Source organism: Protopterus annectens, chromosome 7.part0 (genome assembly GCF_019279795.1).
Source record: "Protopterus annectens isolate FY-2018-M chromosome 7.part0, PAN1.0, whole genome shotgun sequence".
In the NCBI taxonomy this organism is placed as follows: Eukaryota; Metazoa; Chordata; order Ceratodontiformes; family Protopteridae; genus Protopterus; species Protopterus annectens.
The window spans coordinates 28,308,469-28,323,839 of record NC_056739.1 but is presented as its reverse complement, the minus strand read 5'-3'; the positions used below and the strand labels follow the sequence as shown (position 1 = coordinate 28,323,839).

At 37.8% G+C, this 15,371-nt stretch overlaps 1 protein-coding gene across 1 annotated transcript in view; it reads left to right on the top strand.

Annotated features, from left to right (window-relative positions):
* Positions 1-496: 496 nt before the first annotated feature.
* Positions 497-15,371, top strand: part of LOC122805775 — an 889,800-nt gene continuing 874,925 nt past the window's right edge. Inside the window, exons 1-2 of the mRNA XM_044076042.1 lie at positions 497-542; positions 921-1,256. Coding sequence (XP_043931977.1) covers positions 497-542; positions 921-1,256 — 382 coding nt within the window. The remainder of the gene's footprint in view (positions 543-920; positions 1,257-15,371) is intronic.

Genomic DNA, 15,371 nt, shown 5'->3' with positions numbered 1-15,371 from the left:
CTGACAGATGGCCATGGATGTGTAGCTCCATACTCAGGGTATCAGGGAACTGAACATTTTGCTAGGGAGTTTTCAGGCATTCTAATTGGAATGTGGATAAATACATGAATGTACCTGCTTTACAGGACTGGTTTTATTAATGGTGTACTGCATCTGTTGACTGCTACAGGGGAAGCAGGGTAGCTGAGTTCAGCAAAAATCAGATTCACCCCAAAAAACAGCCTGTTATCACCATGCCATCCCTCACACCACCCAGACAAAGACGTAGTAACCAAAATTATTGCCCTTGAAAGGGAAAGCCTCCCACTCCCACCAAGGCTGAGGTCAGCTACTAACAGGGATTAAGGTGGCAAAATAGTGAGATTGCAAAATCCAGATATTGGTATGTCAGAGTGAAGTGAAACCAAAAATCTCTGAATGTAATCAATGGTTTCTTTTGATTCAGCAATGAGTGGATCAGGACTTTGAGTGTGCATAGTGTCCTGAACTGGAAGAGATGACACTGGGGGAAGATCCCCCCACCCTGGTCCCGACTACATGCTGTAAGTTGACAGATAAGTACATTGTGTATTATCACTAATATGAGGGTTGTGCCACAGTCCTGAAATGAGTGTGTAAGTTAGAGACAAGGCACCTCCAGCATCATACAACACTGAGAGAGAGATCAGATGAGAAATAATGTGAATGGAGACATCTTACTCCAATTTCATATAATGTATATTAATTTTGTACAAATTTTCTATTCACAAGATTCGTTTTCCTGTCCCCTTCCTCATACCAAAGCTGACCTCTGAAAGCTACTGCAGATCTTTGAATATTTACAGCAACCAGCCTTTCAGTAACAACATATACATTACACTTTGTTGCAGGGATGCCATGCAGTTCCTTCTTAACTAAGACATTTTTTTTTCCTCTTGCAGATGTTGCTCCACCCACCACAACTCCTGGTGACCAAGGGCCAGACTCTCAGGGTCCCACAGTAGTGCTACCATGTTATTTCAGTGTTGATTCAGGGACACTGGATTTTCGCCATCTTGTGGTTTTGTGGCAATCTAAGGAAAAACAAGTGGCAAAGTTTGCTGACAACATTCTTTTTAACAGCAGAAGGGCATGGCTTTCTGTGGATGAGCTGAGGAAAGGAAATGCTTCCCTGGTACTTACCAATGTTTCACCAGCAGATGCAGGGGATTATACATGTGATGTCCAATACTTGTCAGACACAAAACCAAGAGTCACCGTCTCTCTAAATGCAGAAGGTAAATTTCTCTGTTAAGGAAACAATAGCCTTTGCATTTTCTCTGTCATTCATACTGTAAGAAAACTGTGCAGCGTTATCTTTAAAAGAACAGCAGCTGTCGGTTCATAACATTTAGGGTTTTTTTTTACATCCTGATAATTCCAGTATGTTGCGTGTTGCTGGTATCTGATCTGAGTGTGATTTAGATGTGCAGCAGTCCTGATTTTGTCATGCTTCAATTTTTAATTTTATTAATTCAGAAATTTATTAACCAAACACAATTACTGAGCTCAGCAAATGTCTTCTGCTGTAGAGTTCTCCATTTTCAGTATCTGCTTGTTTCATTATAAATCTCATGTGGCTTGTTATAAGCTGGGGTGAAGTCTGTCCCTGGTTGTGGGGTCATTTCAAAATTGCTTCAGTTTGCTTAATGATATCACGCATATTACATGCCACGCTTGTTTACAGGTACCGCAAATTGCCAGTGCATTCAGAAAAGTTTACGTGTCATTGAGCTTTTCAAACATTTTGCATCAAAATTTCAAAATTATTTTAATTCGTAGGGAAAAAAGTTTTCCTTCAAGATAGTGGCCTAAGCTATACGAGTTATATCCTGCCAAGGATATGACAACCAGCTGGCATCAAAAGCTTTAGGGTACTTTCTACCTGCCCTAATTGTTAGCAAAAGAGATAACCCAGAATGGTGATGGAAGGAGGGGATGGCTACTGCAACAGTGATCTATTACAACAGGTAAGTTAACTAAAACCACTGCACTATGTTTAACGTTAGATCACCGTTGCAGTAGCCACAGCTATATGAGCAGATTACCAAAGCTTAGAAGGAAGGGAAGGATGAAAGGTCTGTGTCCAGGAGCCCCTGTAGAATATTCTAGCAAAACCTGCTCAGACCTGGAAAAAGAATCTAATTTGTATTTAAAAAGGACCAGGGTGCTTCCTCTAAAATACTTCTCAAGTCCACCCCTTTCCAAAAAGCCACCAAAGAAATCAAAGCCCTGGTAGACTGGGCACTGACAGAAATAACAGAAAAAAGACACAAGCATTTGGAAATTGTCCTTTTGACACTGATTGTCAGTTTTTCTAATTTTCATAGGAAATAAATAGCTGATCTGAACTCTTGAACGTTTTAATTCTTTCAATATATTATCCAAGTTGTCTGCGGACATCCAGAGTGTCTAAAATCGCTTCACTCTTATTTTTTGGATCTGGTAAAAAGACAGGGATATTCAAAACCTATCTCAAAGCAACTAATAATCCACCAATAACACAGTGTGGTATGAAAGTGGACAAATTGCAGCACCACCAACCAAAAAACAATAGTCACGCTTAAAGGGTAGCAGGATGCAGGTGAAAAAAACCATAAGAATATGAAAACTTTTAATAGCAGAAATGATCACACAAATTATTCCTCCCACAGGCAGGGTATTAGACAGGTCTATATCAGAAGAGCGAAAATGCCGGACCTCAAACTCATTATTGTGGGGGGCTGCACCCCCACCCCCCATTAAATATATATTCCAACTCAGAGATCGCACTATAGTGAGGAAAGGGCAAATATTCCGATCTTCACTATACTGCGATCTCAAAAAAAGCACTTTGAGGTCTGGCATTTTCACTCTTTAGAGCATTCGCGATTTTAATCATTCGATGTTCTGATACAGACCGTATTAGAGTGTCTCCTAGATCTGCTAGCTAAAGTGATTATATTTGGACTAGTCTTTTATACTTCATTTCTATTGTTATGAAAAATGAGATATGGTTCACTCACCATAAGAGCTTGTAATTCAGATGCTCTTCTTACAGAGAACAGAGCAATAAGTAACACTGCTTATAAAGTTAAGAACTTCAGTTCAATCTAGTGAGCTGGTTCAAACAGAAAAGTATAAGTTTCTCTAGAACAAAATTGAGATTCCAAGATGTAGTCACCTGTTTTCTAGGCTAAAGGATATGGAAAACCCCTTTCAAAAACTGTTTGACTTGAGGCTGTATAGAAAATGTGGGGTTTATGTGTAGACAAGCGGAAGTAGATGAGAGGTGAATCTTGATAGAAGAGTAGGAAAGGCCAGAAGATAATAACTCACACAAATATTGTAGAACCAGTCATCTGGACCTTAAAAGGGTCATGTTATTAGTTTGGTATAGAGTAAAAAAATGTTTTACACCTATCCAAGAATGATTTTCGACTAGCAAGTTTCTTTGCCTCCTTTAATACCTGCTTCATACCCTCAGAAAATAGGTGTCCAATAGCTATTTACACTCAACATTCAGGCAGTCAGTTGAAGAACAAATTTAGAATATATTAAAGAACCTGTCTTATATAAGTACAAGCCGTGCAGAAGTTAGAGGTAATTGCCATTGGCCATTTTGAAAAAAACTGTTTCCTGGGTCAAAAGGATATTACCAGAATTATCTTTGGGGAGTCAAACCGAATCTTTAGAGTGACCCTGGTTATCAATGGAAGTTATGGAAAGCCATACAGGAACATTCCAATCCATGGGAATGAATATGAAGACACCTGTCTTCCAGCTCTGCTTGCAAGGAATCCTGGGCAGAATTCATTTATTTGTCAGTTGTGAATGGAGACATTTATATGAGGTGCTCCCTACAGATGCATCACTTTCTGTAAGACCCCTGGTTCAGTTTCCATTCGGGATGGTCTGGCCTAGTCCTGCTCGCCTTGTATGCAATAACGTTTTGCTCTGACTGAATACAGGTTGTCTGAAGGGAGAGGCTGTGCTGAGCTACTACTTGCCAGGCTACTGCGACTAGTCTGCAAAGGGAGTGTGGTTCCACCCTGTTTGTTTGCATACTGCATCACTGTGATGTTATCTGTGATTAGCAGCACAAGTCCTGAAGTCCAAAGAAGGTTTAGAGATTTGAGCTTATGTATTACAGACATTATTTCTTTAAAACTTCTGTGTTTTATTCTGTCCTGTTTTTTCCACAGACCATGAACTTTCACCCTTTTGGAAACAGATTCACAAGCAAAGTCTGAAGCATCTTTGGTTATAGACTGAGTAGGAGCTAAAAGGGAGAAGGGGAGACCTAGGATGAGAAATAATTGGCCCACCCTCCAAAGTAGGTCTATTTTGAGAAACCCAAAACTGGGATCAGAAAAGATTATGGGTGTTGGTGTTGGGTCCAAGCAGATGTGAGAAAGCACTGATTTTTTCTCATGTGAAGTATTGACAGAGAAATTCTGAAAACTTTGTAGGCTGTCAAACCCAGAATCCATTCCAGAGATTTTCTCTGTCTGATGTCAGATATTGGTTGGAGAAATCAGACCCTTTTTGTTGTAAAGGTCTACTTTGTCCTGAAGAAGGAAAGCCACCTTCAGGGATGTGTCCAGAAGGTATCCCAGAAACATCATACTGTGAGAAGGAATGACAGACGATTTCTGTACATTCACTTGGTACCCTAGACACAGGTCATACATTCCTGACACTTGGAAAAAGAGAGTCTGCAAATATAAGACAGGCATTTAAATATGGAAAAATGTGAATGCCTTGCAATCTGCAATGAACTATTGCTCATGCCAGATATTTTGTAAACACCACTGGAATCCAAAGGATAAGAAATAGAAATGAACATGTAAGCCCGATACAGAAAATCTTGAAAAAATATTTGATGTCTTTGAAAATTGGGACATGGTGATAAAGTATAACAAAGGCTGAAGGTAAAGCCTCTTGAACATTGGGGCTTTGATGTGAAAGTTTAGAAAAGAAAAGTCTAGAACTAGTCACCTTTTGTTTGCACCGGAAAGATTCTTGAACAAAATCCTTTCCGTTTGTTCTGGGAAAACTGGTTTCATAGAGCCCTCCACCTAGAGAGACAATTTGCTCCAAGACTGAAGGAAACAGAGTCATTTGGTTTCAGGGATGAGGAGGAATCCCCTGAAAAGGAGGAAGGGACTCCCACTACCAGCTGCATGCTTTCTGAATGATCCTCAGAACCTTCTTATCCGAGGTCATCTGATGCCACTAACGAAAATGAAAACCTAGACTTTGGAAAAGAATTAACTGGCTGCCAGGGTGGTAAGGGAGAAACACCTAAAGGGGCATATAGTTCATGTCTTCCTTTTTGGACTGTCCTTGATTCTGGGAAGCTCTCTCCTTTCTTTTTTCAGCCTCACTGCCATTGCTGTAATTCTGTTTGACTGTACCTTAGTGAGACATTTTGTTCCGTTTCCTATGAAAAGATGCTGATATGGAAGGAAAGGTCCAATTACATTGAGAAGCATGCAGAATAAACTTCCCTCTTTCATCAAATCTTTTAAGGAGCTCAAAAGAAAAAGGGACAAAACCAGAAAGAAACATTATAGAGTTGTGGAACACTTTGAGACAGTTTCAGATCTTTTAGGGATACAAAATTAATGAAGCTGAAACAAAGGCAATAGCGGTAAATTATGTATCCACACACAGATTGGTTCAACAACATCTGTATTTATGTGGATATAATAAAATGAAGTATTTAGGAGTACGGATTAAAAATGATTCTGGTTTGGCAGGTAAGGATATGCGGGGAGAGACTAAACAAAAGATAATACAAAAACTGAGAAAATGGAAGCTTTGTTGTATGGATATGGATAGTAAGATACAAGCAGTCAAAATGGTTTTAGTCCCTTTAATTTTATACGCAGGTCAGGCATATTTTTATTAACCAGAGGGAAGTTGTGTATAGCAATGTGGTAGGGAAAGAAGGCAAGAGTCAAGTAGGATAAGCTGATTCTTCTAGTAGAACAATGCATATTGGAATTATCCAATCTGAAGGGACATTTCAAAGCTACAGATAGCACAAGCAGAAAACTATAATTCAAAGAGAAAAGGGATGATGTTGAAACAGGGGGGAAGCTCAAGAAACAAGAGAAGACTGGGACTTTGGATGCAGGCCTTTAAGGAGAATAACAATAATTATACAGATTATTATATCCATAATGTAGCAGAAAGTATTCTAAGAACTAAGTCAACACAGAAATGGAGAAAGGAGATTCTGCTGATAGGGATGACTCTAATTAGGGTTACAGACAATAGGTAATTGGGGGACGGAATTTATTAGAGAAAACTGGCAAAGGAATTAAGGTATTGGGAGGAAATAAATGCAAAGGGAAAGGTAATAGAATGGGACAAGGCCAATAATTTATTTGGACTGCAGGTTAGAGATTGACTTCCTATCAAGGATTGTTATCAGAGTATTGGCAAAGAAAAAGAAATAGAGGGGTCCTAAATGAAAGACCAGCAGTGGTAAGGTTTTTAGTAGAATGTAGAACAGAAGCTGGCATTGAAAAAGGAATAATTAGTAGAGCATATAAAATATTGCATGATAACTATAAGAATCAATCAGAGGAGGTAAGAAAGTATTGGGAAGAGAGACTGGATAAGCAATTCACAAAGAAACAATGGAAGAATATATGTATGTCTCCTAAATATGCAACAAAATTAAGAAGATTTAGGATTTCTGCTAGGACATGTGTACGTAGATATTTTTATACCCCAAGTAGACTGCAGAGAATTTTTCCTCAGGTAGACAGCAAATGTTGGAGGTGTGACAGGAAACATATTTTCTGGGACTGCAGTGAGTTGGCAGACTTCAGGGATTCCCTGCAGGATGCACTGCCGGAAATGCTGGGTGGGCAGATTGGTCTGACGAGGAAGAGGATGATTTTTTTCTGAGCTATGATACAGAATCAGAATTGCCTAAACGTGGTAAGGCCTTGCTAGGTCTAATAATGATGTCTGCCAAAAAAGCAATTACTAGAAAATGGAAATCAAAATCTAAACCAGCTATATTAGAAGCAGTGAATATAGTAATGGAGATAAAACAACTGGAACTGAGATCTTTAGAGAAAGGTAGGGGCAAACTACATAGGAAAAAATGGGGATTGTGGGAACAATACATAAAGGGGAGGAATGAGGTTTAAAAGAAGGTAGGACTTAAATGAGCTATGTAATGTTTGACTGAAAATAATTGGGTAGATTAATCAGTGATGTATAATGTCTGTAATTTTTTTTGTTTGTTTTTAATTTCTCCAAGTCTTTTGGGTTTCTAATACCATGACGGGAATGGACCCCATTCCTAAGTCAAAGTACGATTAAAGTTCATGAAATTAGTATTGTTTCATGCTTTGATGTCAGCCAAAAGTGCTCTTTGCAGCACTTGCAATGTGCCCAGTAGTGACTCTGTCTGCAATTCGTACGGTGTTACATGAATTGGTAACATATCTAAATACAATTGTAAATTCTTTTTTATAAGACCAGTTGCTTCTACTGCTATTGGAAATGTCTGGGTATCTTTCTTCCACATGGCTCTCATTTCTGCCTACATATCAAGGTATTTTATGACTTTGTCTCTTTCTCTCTCTCTCTGTACGCAAGACACTGTAGTCACTGGGTGTAGCGATTTCAATGATCAATGCTACTTTTGTCTTCTTTTCTTGGACCACTATATCTGTTTTTTTAGCATCTATCTTTTGAAATGTTGGTATTGGGTGATCCCATGTGATATAAACTTCATAATTTTCAATGATTCTTTGTGGCTCATGTTTCCAGTGTTTTTCAACCACTTCAATATCATAATGTTTGTACAATCGCCAGTGTAACAGTCTCGCCACATTATTATGCTTTTCAGTATACAGTCCCTCTGCCATTAATACATCGCAGCCAGCAACAAGGTGTGTGCCTGTTTCCAATTCGGTTTTACAAAACTTGCATATGTCTGTTTCTCCCACATGTTCAATGGACTTTGTAAACCAGCATGTATGTATGTAGCCTACTGTCTTGGGCTGTCAATATTAACCTTTCATTTCTTGATGTAAATTCACCTCTCCTTAACCATTCCTGTATTCGTTCTTGATCAACATGAGACTCTTCCAGAAGTTTTCTACAGTTGCAACTATATTTATATTTTTTCAACATTTCTGGTCCTTCACCTTATATTCTTTCTTTTGTTTTTTAACACATTCAGTTGCTGCCTGGTTTTATCTACTTCTGGTTTGGTTTCCATTTCTGCTTGACGTCGATATGCTTCTACTAAATTAAGCAGAGATGTCATCTTAGATTTATTCTCCTCATGTTTCAAAACTTTCACTTCATTTGGATCTTGTGAGGTCAGTAGATATGTGTGGAATCCCACATGTAATCAATTTCAGGGAGGCCCATCCCTCCTCCGGAACGGGGAATATATAATCTTGGTATACACTGATTTTTATAAATCATTTGGTGAGCATGAAGCATTCTTCTTGTTTTAATATCCAATCTATCTAACACTTTTTGGGGCCAATCAATCACTCTAAAACTATAAGTTAGGACAGGAAGTGCAAATTGAATTATAGCTTGGATCTTGTTCCTGGATGTCAATGTTGTTTCGAGGATTAATTTAAGTCTTCTAAAGTATTCCTTACTGAGCTTTATTCACATTTGTTCATGTTTTATTGCTGATCCTCCATCAATTCAAAGTATTTATACACTCCCTCTTGCTCAAGTTCTTTTATATCTCATTCTGATCCCAGATTGTTTTCCTTTTTTAAAGGTTGCTTTTGAACATTTATCAAGAACAAATGACATTCCAATATCATCTGAAAAAGTTTTGACAACTTGCAGCTGTGCTAAGTTCCTCATCTGATGGACTATACAATTTTAAATCATCGACAAAGAGAAGATGAGGAGTCATTAGACTTTGTTTTCTAAAAGCCAAATTGTAGCTGTTAAGTAAACAGCTCAATGGGTTAATGGCAGGACAGAATAGCAAGGGTGACGGAGAGTCACCCTGGAATATCACCCTTTGAATTTTTATCCCTGGGATAATAATCTGTCCTTTATCATGGCTTATTTGCAGATTGGTCTGCTACTGTTTCATGGTTACTGTAATGTAGTCAATCAGTGTAGGGTGTATCTTATACATTTTTAAGCACTCCTTTATCCATGAATGTGGGAGACTATCCAATGCTTTTTTGTAGTCAATCCATGCCATACTTAGATTCTTCCCCTTCTTACAGTTCTCCACTATAACTTTGTTTAACAAAAAATGGCCCTTTGTTCCATATGACTTTCTTTTATTGCCCTTTGTTCTACTGACACAATCAAGTTTTCTTCTAAATGACTATAAACTCTGTCGGCGTCAATTCCTGTGTATAGTTTCTACATTGCCTGAAGACAAGTTATTGGTCTATAATTTTTAGGGTAGCTTGCAGATTCACTGTTACGTAAGAGCATTGTTTTTCCTGTTGTTAACCAATGTGGTGTGTGTTCGGGGTGTGCATATAAATAGTTCTTACTCATGGCTAGATCCTCCTGCAAAGAAGTTAATACTTTAAGCCAAAAGTTAGGTACTGCATCTGGGCCTGGGGTTTTCCAGTTAGAGGCTTTTTTCAACTTTCTTTCAATCTCTGTGGCTGTTATTTCATCCCATTTCATATCTTGTACCTTTAAACTTCTTATTCTTTCTTTTACTTCTTCTGTCCATTTAGCTTCTTTGTTATGTTCCAGAGGATCTTCATAGAGACTTCTCCAAAATGTATCTACTTCCTCTTTTTTTTTGGCAGTCTTTCAATTCCTTTTACCTTATTTCCCAATTGTCTATAAAACTTTTTTGGGTCATCAGTAAATTGTTTATTTTGTGCTTTTCCCTTATATTTATCTTCATATCTTCTAAGTCTTTCCACCTGCTTTGAAATTTTTTGTTCATCTCCAATAGTGCATAATAGATCCTGGTCTGTTCTAATACTGTGCATTGCTTTTATCACATCTATCTTTCTTAATATTTTTGTTGATCTGTTCCCTCTTCTATAATCTTCTAACAATGACACTTCTTGAGTTAGCTGCTTTATAGTTTTCTCTATTCAATATTTCCATGATGGCATTCGCTTTCACCCCTTATTTTCCTTCGCTACCCTATGTTCCTGTGGTAGAACTTTATCAGTTATTAATTTAGCTGCACAGTAATATATTCTGTTTACTTCTGTTTTATCGCATGGATCTCTATGGACAGTCCTAATTACTGTGTTCATTTGTTTTATCAAGCTTCTGACTTTTGGGGGTTTATTAACTTTCTGCAGTCTATTTCTCTCACTGACCTTGATATATCTGTCCGCAATTGTGAGTGTGTCAGTATGGTTTGTGATGTAAAATGCGTCAGTGTGGTTTGTTTTCATTTATATAAATGTATGATTGCTTATGTCTTAAGTGATGGTTTGATAAAGATGTTTCTTGTTTAAAAAAAAAGGGGGCAGGAATTGAATAATTTATGTAATGTTGCTTAGGTTACATGATATATATAGCAATATATGTGAAGTATAATGTTTAATGTGTCAATACAGTTTGATTACTTTTGTATAAATATAAATTTGCCTGTGTCACAAGTGATAATTCAACAAAGGCGTGTTTAACAAAAAACAGAATAGGGAATAAACAATACCTCTCTATACAGGCAAGAATTCAAGATATTAGCTTTGACATCCTCTGGTAAATTTTGCGAGGTACCCAAACAAACCTTCTTATTAGTGATGCAGTAGAGCTGCATTGGATAGAGTGTCAGTAGAGTTAGAGAGCACTTCAAAGAGTGATTGGCTATCTGATAAACAGAAAATATTAACAAATTCACAGATGATTTCATCCACAAAGAATGAAAGTTAACAGATTGCTTCTTTTGAAAATATGAGTAATCAGACAAATTCTGACATGCGAGCCTGACTATTCGGAATTCTGAAGGCTAAATTAAAAGAATACACTTTGTTCCTAAATCAGAAGTTTTTCTGTCTTTGTCAGAAGGGAAAGAGTTAACATTTACAAGATGTTTGGCAAAAGATGGTTTGGGGTAAATATGAAGGAAAAACATTCTGTATCAGATTCCCCCTTCCTGTGACATAGATACTGGAGAAATACAATCCCAGTCTAATTTCTGTCTTTCAGAATTGGAATCAGTATTTGAAATAAAGGGTTATTATTTTATTTTATTTTAAAACTCAGTGATAAATCAGAATTTAAAGAATGAAAGGCTTAAAATAAGCCCTTAGCAAAACTCAGCAAATCTTTCCTGTACATGTTCTAAGAAGCAGGAGATGATATATGCTTAACTTTCTGTTTTCTATTCAGAGGAGAAACTCTAGAAAAAGACCAACCCAAAGATGGGGTGATTCCAAGGAACCTGGCACCTTAGGTCAATTTTGCAGTAAACCATAGTCTGCTACCTCCTCCCTTGCTCAAAGAGGACAGCTTACCAACCATAGGGAGTATGCCTAACACCTGGTCCTTAACATCTTCTCGAGGAGCAATGCCAGGAGGATCAAGAGAAGATGATGAGCAGTCTAAGACACCTAATTTGGCCACAGTGGAGGAAGCCAGTTTTACTTCCAAAGACTGCCATAATAACTTCTTCTTCATGTGGATGGGGAAGGGAGGAAGTGAAGAGCCTAAAACCAGCTCCATGTTCTAGCAGAGAATAGTGCCTGATAAGCACGTAGCTAAGCCTTGAACAGTCAGTGAACTACCTGAAAGGAATTTTACAGTCCTGAGGCAAAAATATTAAGTGACATCAACCAAATCCTCAAGTGAAAGCCCAATTTTAAAATGTTCACAAAAATATACTAAAATTTTAAACAAAACTGATTTTAAAAACCATTTGCCCAAAACAGGTACATCTAATAAAAATGGATTTCTGTGAAGTAAACGTTTTAGTGACAACCACTAGCAGCACAATTACTAGTTAGAATATAAACTTTTCTTCATAAATTTTGGTCAAGATAAAGATTTTGCTCCAAAAGGGTCCTTATCTGCTCAGCCTTGGAGAAGTGCTAGCCAAACATGGATAACAAAGTCCACAGTGAGAAAGTTCTGAAGGTTTGGCCCTATCCACTAAATTTATAGGTTCATAGGTAAGTACTAGGGTAGCTGCCCTTGTGGACCATTCTAGGCCTACCCAGTTTCCCTTTTTGTGCTTGAATTAACCCATCCCATTTGGTTAGAGACTGGCCTTACCCATGCCATGGTCAATAAATATACATTACCCCTAATGAGAATAACTGGGATCATACCATACATAATGTGAGGGGACCCATGAATGGGCAAAAGCATTTAGGATCTGCCCCTGTGCATTGGTAGTACAGGGGTTTTACTTCTCATCCATAGATCCAAGTTACATTTAAATATGGACAGGGAAGAACTTTGTTTAATGTGGATGTGGAGTCTGTTCCAGAGCAGCAGTATACTCTACAAGCTATGCCTTTCCTTCCAAACCATTTTGTTGATATTACAGAAGAGGTTAGATCCCTAGACTGAGTATTTCTGATACCATTAACTTGTTGATGTGCATTAAATCAGAATTAGGTTGGAGGATGAGTTTTATGACAAGCACAGGTCACCTCTTAACAGTTTGTAGGATATCAGTATAGTGACAATACTTTGAGCCAGTCCATGAAGGAGATGTTGCTGAGACTTTGTATGATTTTGTTAAGGTATCTCTGTGGGCATTCCAGTTGATGCAGATGTCTTGACAGATACATCCCAAAGAGGGTGTTATATTCTGTGATTGGCCTAATAAGCCCAAGATTTGGACACAATCCTTATATTTATAAGCTGTGCAGTATAGGAGGATTTTCTTACAACAATAGATACATACTGGTTAAAAGTTAATTTATTTTATTTATTTTACATTTGGTGACTGGGTTTGTCCGAGCGAGCTAAGTAGCTGTTTTTCAGCGGAGGCCCAAAGCTCCACATAATAAGTCACTATCCACATATGTTCCCAAATTCCAAACAACTGGGTCAACTCTTAGATGTGTATTGTTAATGTGATAGTTTTCTGGGATAGATGAATTGCAAAATATACAATAATGCATATTTGACATTTAGTTTCAGTTCATGAGTTTGGCACCAGTAATTTATTTGTCACAAAACTTCTTGGAGGATGACCAAATCATTTGGGAATTCAGTGACTGCTACTAGTTTCCAGTCATATGCAAACTTAGTCAGCCAGCGCCCTTTGGAACTGGCTTTTATTTCAGAAAAGTAGATTCCAAACAAGAGAGGTCCCTCTACAGAACCCTGGGAAACTCCACTTTTGACTGGTATCTTTGTGCAGGTAACTTCCCCTATTTTGATTTCCTGAATTCTATCTGTGAAACAGTTGGCAATCCATTGGGGACAAAGGGGTTTATTCCCTGTCAATCTAGATTTTCTACTATGCCTGAGTGGGGAATTGTGTCAAAAATTTTAGTAAGGTCGAGGTATGCAGTGTGTACCATTTTGCTTTCATCAATTGCTTTGGTGACCTTTTCAAAAAATGCACTAGGCTGAGTAAGCAGGACTTGCCCTTCACAAATGCAAGCTGAAATGGGTCCAGTGTTTGGAGGCTCTCTTTGCCCTGATGGATTAGTTCCATATGCCTTTCCATGGCTTTGCATATGAGGCTAGTCAGACTTATGGGTCTGTGGAAGGTTGTGGATTCCAAAAAGTCCAGCACAAATGAAGTGGATAAAGTTGCATTTTATTTAGTGTAAAAGGTGGCTAACCCCATAGAAACAAACCGGTTTCGGCTTAGAATAGCCTTCCTCAGTGTTTACTAGTTAACAAAAAACACCATGTTTAAATAGTATGTACTAAATTACTGTCGTCCCCCTATTGGTGCTTACCAAATCAATTATGTTCATTCAGGCCAGGTTTGAAGAGAGCTCCTAACCTTACTATCCAGCCTGACTCTTTTTCATTAAGTTTACTATGCCAGCCTGACTTGCACATTCTATTTACCTGGATTTTATCTATAATAGTAAAATGGAATTTAGCAGTATGATGGGTTAGAGTATGTTTATAAAGGCATTTGTAAGCCTTTTGTTCCTTATATCACTTAGATGCTCACTGATCCTGAATCTAAATGGACGCAAAGTTTGTCCAACATAGAAAGCAGAACAAAAGCATCAAGCTAAGTAAATAACCCAATCACTACTGCAATTACCCATAATGTTGATACTATATATTTTTGAAGTGTTGGTGCTAGTGTACTCCTTAGTTTTATACATGAGTGGACAAGCACTACAATGTCCACAAGGACCGCAACCTATCAATCTATCACCAAATAACGTAGTTTGGTGAGAATCAGTAGTGGAACTCTTTTTATAGTGAATGAGGTATGAGTTAACCATCCTTCCTCTACGATATGAGTATAAACACTTGGGTGGGAGAATGTTAGCCAAATGTTCATTAGCTAGTAAAATGTTCCAATGATTATTAATAATGTCCCGAAACCCATTTGTGTTAAGGCCATAGGTTGTAACCAAACAAATATCCTGAGGTGTATTTTTGTTCAATGTGTCAAGCTTTGGTCGATATTATAATAATTCCTCCCGGTCTGACCTTGCAACATGCACACTAACAGCGTTGTTCTCCTCTATATGTTTAGCTAATGCATTAGATTGAATTCCCCTTCTAATTTCCGATTTATGTTCAGTTATGTGGTTCTTCAATCTCCTATTACTTTTTTCCACATAAAACGAGGGGCATTTTGTGCATGTAGCTAAATATACTACCTGTGCTGTATTACAGCTAGCATATCACTCAAATTTATATACATACTTGGTTAGAGGATGGATGAACTGAGTATCAGTAATAATGTCTACACAAAAAATACAATTAGAGCAAGGAAAAGTTCCTTGCTTACTAAAAACAATAGTTTTATTATTCTTATAGTTCAAATCCTTAAAACATAATCTCTGTTAAAGGTTTCTGTCATTTCTATAAACAAAATAAGGCTTTTATGTAATAATTTGCTTCAACTAAAGAAATCCAAGTCACTGCGAGCCACTCGCTCTAGTGAGCTAAACCTCGCCACAACAATAAATAGAACATGCTGGAGGGATAGATTCCAGTCACAGAGACTCCCCATGCTTTGGAACAAAATTCCTAACTACATTAGGCAGTCCCTCACTAACACTCTTCAAGAGAAACCTTGAAGAGTGGATGGGTAACAGAAAATACACACCTGGGATCACTTCATTGGCTCTGCTTGACAGAGGATTAGTTAATTAATCAATGGAGTGGCGATAGCAGACACACTCTGGTTAGGCTTATAAATGCCTTTGGGCGGATAGCCTAGTACTTAGGCATAGATAGCAGAATATTCTGATTTTTTCGTA